Source organism: Nanorana parkeri, unplaced genomic scaffold (assembly GCF_000935625.1).
Source record: "Nanorana parkeri isolate BGI_ZX_2015 unplaced genomic scaffold, ASM93562v1 scaffold695, whole genome shotgun sequence".
Taxonomy (NCBI): domain Eukaryota; kingdom Metazoa; phylum Chordata; class Amphibia; order Anura; family Dicroglossidae; genus Nanorana; species Nanorana parkeri.
In genome coordinates, this window is record NW_017306963.1 from 75,224 (window position 1) to 86,964 (window position 11,741).

Here is an 11,741-nt window from a genome sequence, read left to right on the forward strand (position 1 = left end):
CCCCGCTGGAGCACGCAGGCGGGGCGGGGGGGGGGGGGGGTGCATGCTGTTTAGTGTCATACAAGCAATTGGCCAGCTGTAGAGTCGGCCAAACGCATTTACGTTACCAGCTGTTTACATTCTCATTTGTGCGAGCAGAAAAAAAACCACGACCATGTACGTCCACCTGCTGGGAACAGTCCGCTGTCCACCCATGTATGGGCATGTAATGGGTGGATGGCAAGTGGTTAAAAACACAACCGTGTTTTAAAGCTGAACTCTGGGAAAAGCAAATGTTGTCTAATACAAGAGTCACGTGCATTTGTACTTGAACTTTGGTGTTCTTTGTATAGCTCTTCCAGATCTGTGAAGTAATCCAGCGTGAAACGTTTCCTGTAATAAAGACCAGCCACTGACACTCTTATCTGCTTGTGCAGGCTGACTGGTCTGGTCTCTGCCCCCTCTTGTAATTTTCTGCAGACCCCTCCCACAGCTCTGCTCTCTGCGCAGGGTATGTACAGTAGAGTGATGATATCCCTGCTGCTTTTACAAGGCACAATCTGGGTTCATGAAGGCATTTGTTGCAAACATTTGTGTCTGGAGTTCAGCTTTAATAAGGTAAGTCAAAATCTTGGCACCAAACAGAAGCCTCCATTGGACACGCTGCACATGGTCGTGTGAGCACCACTGGGACAGACAGAGGCAATGCTTTGTTGTGCAGCCTGAGTTCATGTATCCGGTGCACGCTGATTGGACAGGGAGGGGCGGTCAGTCAGTCAGTCAGTCAGGGACTTCCCCCGGCTCTTCTCTACTATACAACAGCCTGATTTCCCAGAAATGATGCTTCGCTCTGACTCCCCGCGTCGCCCAATAGGGGCGCAGTATCCTCTCTAGGGGCGGGGACACTGACTTTATACCTGGCCTCCCGCTAGTGGCATGTACACAGCTGTCTTCTGACACTTCTTCTCAGTACTGGATTTCTATTCCCTGCATCTGTGAGGACACACTCCACTAACAGGTACAACATTCACCGACACAGGAGACTTATGGATAGATCCGGGCTCATATCGTTCTGTCACTGGGAACTATGCTAAGCCTTATTCAAAACACACAGCATCTGGCTGCTGCAAAGTGACATGCTGAGGAATAAGTCTATCGATCATGCATGGGAGCGGGGTGCTTCTTCTGGGGTGTATGTGCGTGTTACTGTCATTGCATTGTATACACAGTGTATTATCTGCTGCAGATCCAGCACGTACAAGGAAGTTCAGGGAGAAAAATAACAAGACAAGTAGTGTGGGTGTGTGTGCTTGTGTGTAAATGTGGGTGTGGGAGTAGGGGGGTGCAGGCTGCGGATGGGACTATAGGTAGTAACTTTAGGGGGCTGCATGTGGTCATCAGTGAAGTCTAAAGGTAGGGGACTGTAGAGAGATATAGTACATGTGTATATATAGGACTATACAGTATGTAAGGGAGTATATAGGTGTGGGTGTGTATATAGGACTGTAAGTAAGGGACTATAAAGGGGTGGGTATGTATATGGGACTATAGTGGGGGTCTCTGCACATTGCTTTCTGCACAGACACATAGAACTATTAATTGGGAATAGTGATAGGTGGGTGTGTTTATGGGACTGTTAGTACAGGACTATAGAGGGGTGTTCATCAGTGTGGTCGCAGCATAGGCACATGGGACTGTTAATAGAGAAATAGGGTTGCATGTGTTCATCAGTGGGGTCTCTGCACATTGCTTTCTGCACAGGCACACAGAACTATTGATGGGGGACTAGAGATAGGTGGGTGTGTTTATAGGACTAGTAGTGTGGTCTCTGCACATGGCACATAGACCTATTAGTAGGGGTTAGGTGTGTGTGTTCATTATGGGGTCTCTGCACATGACACATAGACCTATTAGTAGGGGTTAGGTGTGTGTGTTCATTATGGGGTTCTCTGCACATGGCACATATACCTATTAGTAGGGGTTTAGGTGTGTGTGTTTATTATGGGGTCTCTGCACATGGCACATAGACCTATTAGTAGGGGTTAGGTGGGTGTGTTTATTATGGGGTCTCTGCACACAGCTCCATCACGTATCTTACAATGATTGTTCCAGAGTAGAATCTTGTGTCGTCTTGTTGTTAGATGTAGAAATGACGACATTCTGCTCCCCAGGGACATGGCTAGCACTAATTATAAGGCTGCACAGAGCTGCTGTTGTGGAAAGTGTCTGTGAATGTTTATGACATGGGTCCGTGTTGTATGGAGCATGCTCTCTATACATTACATGTACTTCTTGTCCACACGGTGGCTCTGCTATAACAGACTTTCTGGCTTCCTATAGAAGCGCTGGTGTCATTCAAAGTTCACACAACTGTGTACAGATTGCAATAGAAATGTTTAAACATTTTAGGCAAAGCTCTAAATGATACATATTATAAATAGACAAGCATGCAGCAAATGTAAACATTGCATGTGGGTCGTGCAGCTCATTGGGATTAATGATGTAGAGGTTGGGTAGTTCGCTAAATGTATTTAATCCAGATCATGTAGTCCTAGTGGACACATCTTCACCCTATTCACTAACATACACTTAGCTGGATGAACATTGGCTTTGCTAGGTGAACCGCCTCTACTTCTTTAGTACCCCTTACAACCCAATTGTCATGGCTTGTTCCCGCCATATATTCCTCACCATGTATTTTGCAGCACATGGATATCTACTATTTTAAGTCTAATCCGGTCCACCTATATATAGCATTGCAGTGTGTTGGAAAAAAAAGTCATGCATGCTACATTTTGTGCATATTGACCTGCAGCTTGCCATTTCAAATTAAGACTTTCAAAAACACAATGCAATGCACATTAATGCATATGTCCTATGCAGATTGTAGAAGTTACAGAATGATGTGTGTACCATATGTCAACCAAGGCAGAAAGTGAGATGTCTTTAAATATAGGTCATGGAAATTCAGAGTTACATAGGGTCTTGCATTGATGACACGGCTAGTTGTCCCTGGGTACACATGTGTGGTTCAGATGTACTGGAAGGATTATGTATTTGTTTTAACCAATGGAAATCTAGGGATAGATGGTGCAGAACCCAGGTTTTCTAAAGGCTCCTATTGAATTTTATGGGGTCAAGTCTGTGCAATTCTGCCAGAAAAATACTCATGCACCTTTTAGCTACAAGTGGAAGAAAAGCTCAGGTGTGATTGGGCACCATTAAAAAGAATGTGATTCATCATGTTGAGTGTTATCGCACTTTGGGATATGCGTACCAAACTGTCAGGTGTGAATGGCGGCTTATATGTACTGCTTGCAGTTCTGCAGATAGAGACTATTATCACTTACCAGACTTTGCTTTTGTTCAGATCATTTAGACCTGGCACGTGACAGGTTGCTGTCTGACTTCCCTTCTCTTGGCGGCAAAAGTCGTCCACGCCTTCTCTGTAAAGTAAATAAATATTGGAGGGATTTAGCATAGCATGCAGTGAGATCACAGCTCAGTGTTCTTTCATACAGTATGCCTTCTATTAGTAGAATGAGGCTGCTGCCCTGCACACTGAAGAACAATACAAACAGTAGCAAGTTTATAGATGGGGCATTATATCTAATATACATGTATGTGTGGATTTGTAGTACACATAAATAAAGAAATACACACACAATAGAACTTGACCTTCATTGGTACTCTTGTTTACTTATGTGAAGTCTGCTATTAACAAATAGACTATCATATCAAATAGACTTCTATATATTAAAAAGGGCCATTAAAGTTAAAGTTATACCAATTACCCTAAAAAAAGAATGCTATTCAGTAGTCACATGATTTCAAGAGCTTTGTTCAGATGTCTATTTTGCATGGCGGGGGAGGGAGGGGGGCTTGGTTATTGAGAAAGATAGCATCTAGCCAGTACATGCTATAAATCAACCTACCTGAGCAGGGCTGGGGGTGCAGTGGGGAGTCAGTCAGGCTAACTACAAGGATGCACAGCGTCTTGTAGGTCATATTCATAGGTTGGACTTGATGGACATGTGTCTTTATTCAACCTCAAATACTATGTAACTATGTTAAAGTTAAAGCGACACAGACTGACCATACAAACACAGATCTGCTTCCATGCTTAATGTGGTCACAAACCTACAGGAAGGCTTGGGGACTGGCAGGATCACCAGGTATTTAGGGTTTATTCCATTCAATATATTAGTAAAAGGAATCAGTATTTAGATTATGAGGAGCAGAAGAATGTAGTCCCAAAGTTTTACTTTAGGGTAGCATACACCTTATGAAGTACTATAGTGCAAAAAGCAGCTTCGCATGCTATCATGGATTTTATGATGGAATAGCCAATATTTATATCTGTTTAATTCCACCCATATCCTCTGCTGCTAAAGAATAACAACATCTAAAGTATTTGAATTATATTTTGTAATAACGTTTACACTTTTACATGGTGAAAATCCTTAAAAATATCAGGTTGTTTGATAAGCATGCTGCTAGTTTGTTTACAGAAATAGAACATTGCATAATACTAAGTATATATAATATTGTTGATTCTCCACAGCAGAATGCCTGTTCCACGTTTAAGGATGAGACCTTGGCTTGAGAAGCAGATTGAATCCAAAGCGATCCTAGGTCTTTCATGGATTAACAAGGTACTAAATCTTTTATGGTGCGGTTTATTGCAGTCCTTCCATGTGAATATGTATACTAACGGTGTTCTGTTATTGCCTGCAGGAGGAGGGGATCTTCCAGATCCCATGGAAGCATGCTGCCCGGCATGGCTGGGACATGGATAAAGATGCCTCTCTTTTCCGCAGCTGGGCTATTCATACAGGTAAGCTTCAAAGTTCAAGTTGGGTTTTGGGAACTAACATTTGCATTAGTGATGTCATACCTGGTGTTATGGTTGGGATGAAGAGCTTTGTTGCGTGGAATAAAAATGACAAGCCATTCAGTATTGCTTTGATTTATTGTCAATCATGCCAATGATTCATAAGCAATAATTAACCTAGGGCTTGTTCACACCAGATGCGTTGGGGTTGCACTGGTAGCCTTTCCCTGTCTGAGCGCATAGACCATGCAAAAAGCCTTGTTTTCAATGTGGTCAGTTCACACCATGACATTGCAGTGGCATGCATGGAAATAAGTACTGCATGCATTACTTCTTTACAGTGCAGCATGTGGTGAACAGAACTGAATAAAATGTAATTTGTAAAATTCCAATGGAGTTCGAAAAAGAAACTGTTCCGCCAGCAACCAAGCATTCAATGCAACTGACTGGTATACATTAGTGCTGCCTCCTATTCTCCCATTCTAAATAACCGCTGTGCATGGGATTAAAGGAGACGGATATCAGGACAGATTATGGCATTTACATAAATACATAATGTACCTATATTTGGAGTAAATAGTGTTTTGAGGTCTGCCTGAAGTTCAGATTTTAAGGGTATGTTGGGTAAGCCTTTATGTCGGTCATCCGTGCAGATGTCTCAGGGGAAAACAGTTTTACATGGCCCAGCTAGCTCGTTCTCCAAAATAAGTCAGGCAGAGGGTTCTGGAGGAGTCATGAATACTCATGGACATAACATTGTTTACTGATCTGACTGTAACTGACCAGATTGGATGATTGTTATGTCATCTATCTGGTGACCTTTTTTCCAGGTAGTGTTCAAGCAGTAATCAATCAATACCGAAAAACTGCCCATGTAATAAGTACTTGTCACCAACTCTGCTTTCACAGATCTTTCATGCTGTTTTGTTGTTTTATTTATACAGGAAGATACAAACAGGGCGAGAAGGAACCTGACCCAAAGACCTGGAAAGCAAACTTCCGGTGTGCAATGAATTCTCTTCCTGACATTAAAGAAGTGAAGGACAAAAGCATCTACAAAGGCTCTAGCGCTGTACGAGTCTACAAAATGCTGCCGGCACCAGTTAAGACAGAGAAAAAAGGTATCACCCTTTCTATATTCTGCATTTTAACATTGAACAGTGATATATGACTGCTGATTGGCTACTGAGGAGTTAGTACGCAGCATGCAAGTTTGCTTCTGCTAGACATGCAGGAACCATTTTTAGGCGTCTAAAAGAATGTGTTCGCAAGAGATAAAAGTCTGCAATATTACAAGAAGTTCAGACACCTTAAGACAGTTTAGATGTGTTTTTACTTTATACTAGTTCATTGTTATCGGACATGGTTTTCTACATGTCAGTAAATACACTATTGTAAAATATATAAATGCATACATTGAATTAGATCTACTATAGGGAGAAATGCTGTTCAATTTGCAAGAGAATGTTCCCTTAACTTAGTGAATGAGGTGAAAATTTGCTAAGAATAGCCAATCACGTGCAAGGAAAACAAAATCCAGTATTTTTGCATGCACATAATTGGGTGATGGAAGTCAGCAGAGCTTCACCTCATTCACTAAGCTAAGAGAAAATCCCCTTGCAACCCTTGTCCCATTTAATCTGGGACAGGGGTTGGCAGCCTTGGCACTACAGCTGTTAAGGAATTACAAGTCACACGAGGCATTGCAAGACTCTGACAGCCACAGGCAAGATTCCCAGAGGCAGAGGCACGATGGGCTTTGTAGTTTTATCACAGCTGAAGTGCTGAGGTTGCCTACTCCTGTACATTTTTATACTTTACCAGATGTATAATAAAACCTGTATAATAATCAGCACCTTGCTTTTCTTTTATAGAACGCAAGTCAAAGTCTCTGAAAGATTCTAAGAGCAAACCCCGAAAGAAGGTACGGCTTTGATACTCGGCGCAGCTATGTGTTCGATCTGTCTACAATTGTGCACCTGCACAATATTTGCAGACGTTTTTGTGGTTAACGTGGTGTGCTATTGTGTCTTCCGGTTGTAGGTCGACAGCTTGTCAGCAGATGAGTTGGAAGAAGCTGTGAAACACTGTCAGCTACCAGAGGATCACAGCGGTTACACAGCACCAGATTTCTCAATACAGGAAGCTACTGGCAGTTCAGATATAGGTGAGTCTGAAAATCCGGTGCTGGTCTTAGTAAATCGATTCCATGCCCACTCTGATCTGAAATAGAAGGAAGGGAAGATGTGTGATCAGTTGTTGATGTGGATTGATTTAAAGGTAATCTAGTATCTCAGGCAGTGATGTACTTTGCTAAAAAAGAAAGTCAAATAAGCCCTGTCAGTATTTTGCTTACTGGTTTACTATAACAGGACAAGAAGTCAAAATAGAGATGCTGCCTGGGAGATCCAATCAGATTCTTGATTGTATGACTCCATTTAAAGACATGAATGTTTGCTTTGGGCTTCACCTCCATTTTATAGTAAAGCTGGCCATACAGTAGCCAGCAGGCTGAACAAAAAACCTGACAGCGTGGATGGAAAATTCCCATCTGCCCCAGCGGGCTATTATATTTTGACAGCCTGCACCTACCACTGCTGGAATAACAGAACAGAGACTGCAGCTGATTGGTTGCAGTCACTGTTTGCCTGACAATTTTCCGGCTGGCTTTTTTGAGATCAAGATCAGTTGAGTAATTGACTTTTGAGGCGCATGCAGGGCCGCCCACTGTTAAGAGTTTCAGCTGATTGTATGGACTGTTTAAGACAGTGGTAGCCAAACTCCGGCCCTCCAGCTGTGGTGAAACTACAAATCCCATGATGCATCTCTCTCCGGGAGTCATGCCTGTGGCTGTGAGAATCTTGCAATGCCTCATGGGATTTGTAGTTCCACCACAGCTGGAGGGCCGGAGTTTGGCTACCCCTGGTTTAAGACCTACTAATACTGTTAGCATACTGTCCCTGGTCATTGTTGGAAAGGTCTCATGATACTTGATGACAGTTGTAAAAAGATTAATGTGTACCTTATTAGTATCTACATTTGTGCTAATTCTCAATGGTTAAAGTCCAATGTAAATATTTGTTGCAGGCTTGAGTCAGAATGAAATCTCCATCGACGTGCCACCATGGAATGATGACATGGAAATGATATTACCTGATAGCACCAATGACCATTACCACTTCCAGGTGTCACCTATGCCATCAAGCTCAGAAGGTAATGGCCATAGTTTTCTTTTCTAACATTTCTGATAAAGCACAAATGAATATATGTATCTAAGACATTTCCTAAACACTGTCTACATTTACGGTGAGGATTTCACTTACCTGAACCCCGCTCCCCAGTGGTCAGCGCTGTCCTCTTCTTCCCTTCCACTCTGGCTGTGGATCCTGGATTTGTCATGAAGATGTCAGTGATCCTTAGACCACCAGAGTCCAAGGAAGGAGAGGCTGCGGGGACCAATTTAGCAGCATGGAAAAAGCCTGAGGGAGTGGGGATCAGGTAAGTAAATCTGCTTTTCTCCAGCCTCCTAGACATACATGAGCACTTACCCCTGCAGTGCGGGGGTAGCCCCACTGCAAGGTTACTTTTTTATTTGTCTGGAGATGGGTAAAACTACATTTGATGAAAAAACTGTCTCTTTTTGAATAATCCATTTGATCATGCATAATTGCACTGTCAAAACATAGCTTGTCCAATGCAACTGTGCAGAGAGCTAAATGGAAGAGTTGTGACTGCAGTTGCATTTGAAAATGATGGAGGGAGAAGAAAATATTAAATCTGATAGGACAACATAGACTACTGACAACATAGACTATAACTGATTGTTTAAGTCAAGTAAAAACAATGCGGAAAGGGATTTAATGATATTGTTGGGTTTTAATTATTTATTTATGTTTTTAATTTCTAGGCGATGATGGAGACATATTATCTGAGGAGGAGTTTTTAGCTGTAAGTAAAAATGTTATATTCCGTATTTCTCTTGTAATCATGAGAGCTAAAAATGTGTTCTGTGCAGGAAACTGATTTTCATTCTTTATTACAGATTCTGGACACAAACACAGACTGGCAGCCTACACATGTGGGTGGCAGAGGATACCTTACCAATGAACCGGGAACAGCAAGCAGTTATTTAAATAATCCAAGCTCTTTGTTAGACGAGTTAAATATGCTAGGTATGTACATTTGTATTCTCTTCTTTTATGTAGGGATTTATTTTAGAGGATTTATTGGTTTTCTTTTTGTTAAATGTGTAAACTGGTAAGTTTATTTGGTTCCGCAATATATCAGTATGTCAGCAGTTCCTAACATTTCCAGTCTGTCCATTAGGAAGAAGCATAACGTTGTATTGTTTCATGCTAAGATTTAAAAAAAAAACAGTAGTTAATGAGTTCATATAGTGCAATAGTACTAGTGTGTACTATAGTAATAGTGATACAGTCTAGGCTTCCTCTGCTTGGCCTTGTGTTGGCATGTGAATGTGGCTGCAAATGTTTTGGATCAAGGTGAATTTTCTTGTGTTACTAACAGTTTTTAGAGGTATATAACATTTTTCTCTTTCTATTGTTTCAGGAGAGATACAGGTCCGAGTCACTACAGACATGAAACCTACTGAGTTTACATGGCAAGAACTAACAGCCATCACCTGTTTATGAACTTCATCTCGCTCCATCAAACCTCTTATGATGTGATCCTCATATTTGTGTGTATATGAGTCAAAAATGGACTAATGTGGGACTAAGCCACAGGTCACACCATTAGATATAGGTGATCAACTCAGGACTGTCCAGTCTGTAGCTGGTTGCATATGAGCACTGACTACTCAGATCCTGGAAATGCATCTGAAGCTGGAAGGACAAGTCAGTGTTTGGACACTGCCCTTTGCTGATATTTGGCACAAGGAACACAGCTGCGTTTGGACCTCTGGAGTTGGGAAAACACTTAACTGAAGATTGTTCACTACATTTTGAATGGCAGTGTGTCTTAGTAAGGGAACTTATATCTCGAACTGTGAAGTCAAGTTCATGTGAAGTATCACAACATCAGGAACCAGTTACTGTACTGCTAGCTATAATGGCTTACAAGGAGAGTGTGTTTGTCATTCATGTTTTGTTAAATGTAAGCAGAGGAAGTCTGTAGTAGCTGTAGACTTTAATGTCCTCGCAGAAAGGCACATATTCCCAGAGGACGAATGAGAGATGGTAAATGATTAAGACACACATTGTGCTGTTTTTGAGCTACTCTGCAGTTAAACATAGTGTCCATTAATTGCTTTCAGTTCACCGGTATGTTCTACATTTTCCATTTCAGTCACATATGTGATTGCGATGGATGTGTGATTGATAGTACCAAACCTACCATGTGGAACCTGCGTGAAATACTGCAGACGTTCCTGAAAGTTTTCTTAAGGGGTATACATAACGTGTATGTAAGAACATCATATTTTCAATGCGGTAGTTTAGAACTACAGTATGCTTGAATTACTGTGACATCAAAAAACGTTTTTAAGTGTCAGTTGACACAAAGCTGATAAACGCCTTAAACGTTTTTATACTACTTGGAGAATTATGTAGCAAGATCTCTATTCCTTGTCTGCACAACTGCTGGAGCGATTATACCACTCAATAGTGGGTAGGAACTTTGGCCGAGAACAGTCAACAGAGATGTATAAGAGGCACCTTAGTGAATGATTCCACCTTTAACAGAATATGACTTTTGGGTGGACTGAATTTTAACTGCTTTTTCACAAAGAAGTGCTAGGATCCAATCACCTTGCATTACAAGTTAGTAAAACTGGGAGCTTACAGTCATCTATAATGTGGCCAGTTTATGAAAAAAAGAAAGGCTGCTCTTTTGTCATTAAATACGCAATGTGAATAAATAGGAGTAATGCAAATATGCTTCTGCTTCCATTTCAGAGTTCCTTGTAACTCAATTGCTTGAAATGTAACATAGCAACCACATCTCTGTAGACAGAATTCAGGTAATCAGATATCCTGGATATGAAGATTCTGGATATACAGTAGTAATTAACTGTAGGCTGCTGTTTATTACTCCTTGCAGACATTCACATGTATGACCTATGTTTCAATTACAGTGGGGACAATAGAAGCAGCTGTACAGTGATCATATATTTTAGCAGATGCAGTCACTGTATGCTCATATCTAACTTCCTGATATGCAAGTGGATATTGACTAACCATAACATAAAAACATATTTTTGGCAATGGATTTTAAACATGCTAATTGTAGGTATCAAAGCCATTGTATCAGAATAACAGCCTGACAGTTGGCATTTTTAGCAATGGATGTCTCCATATTTCTCTTAATACAGATTTCCTTTGAGCAGAAAGGGCTTTTTTTTGGTATATTGTACAGCTAATGTTTTTTCATTCATTCATGTTATATTTTTATTGGACATACTCGTGTGTGAAATAAATTGATGTACAACTCCCATGTTTAAAAAAAGAAATCATACTTATTTTATGCTGTCCTCTGACCACATGGCCAAGTTCAATCCCATATTCTCATTACGTTTCTGTATATGGCTAGCTGTTTTTCACATGTACTATACATGTCTACATTTGTAAATACTATGTATTATTATTTCTTCTACCAACAGAATTAAAGTGTTTAATACTGTTATGCATTTGGGCATTTTTTTAATAGAAATTAGGAATGTTGTGTATAAAATGAGGCTATTTTATGGGTATTCTACAGATTATTCAGTGTGGCAGAGTGTTTTTCATCAGTACAAGTAATGTAGAAAACAGGAAAAGAAATCTGGGTGGAGACTTTCTTGTCCTTGAGCTTCTTTGCACTGTCACACATAGGAGGACTGAGTTGCTTTGAGGTCTGTTCACATTCACATATACATTTTCCTTTTTACTGGTCTCAGGCTGATAACCTTGTTTCTGTTTTACATTTAATT

General features: G+C 40.9%; 1 protein-coding gene across 1 annotated transcript; it reads left to right on the plus strand.

The window, feature by feature from the left end:
- Positions 1–933: 933 nt before the first annotated feature.
- Positions 934–9,775, plus strand: IRF1 (interferon regulatory factor 1). The gene is made up of 10 exons (XM_018563776.1): positions 934–997; positions 4,544–4,634; positions 4,717–4,816; positions 5,758–5,934; positions 6,688–6,737; positions 6,857–6,980; positions 7,901–8,026; positions 8,721–8,761; positions 8,856–8,985; positions 9,383–9,775. The coding sequence occupies exons 2-10, from the start codon at positions 4,548–4,550 to the stop codon at positions 9,463–9,465; spliced, it is 918 nt and encodes a 305-aa protein (XP_018419278.1). The 5' UTR covers positions 934–997; positions 4,544–4,547; the 3' UTR covers positions 9,466–9,775.
- The last annotated feature ends 1,966 nt before the right edge of the window (positions 9,776–11,741 follow it).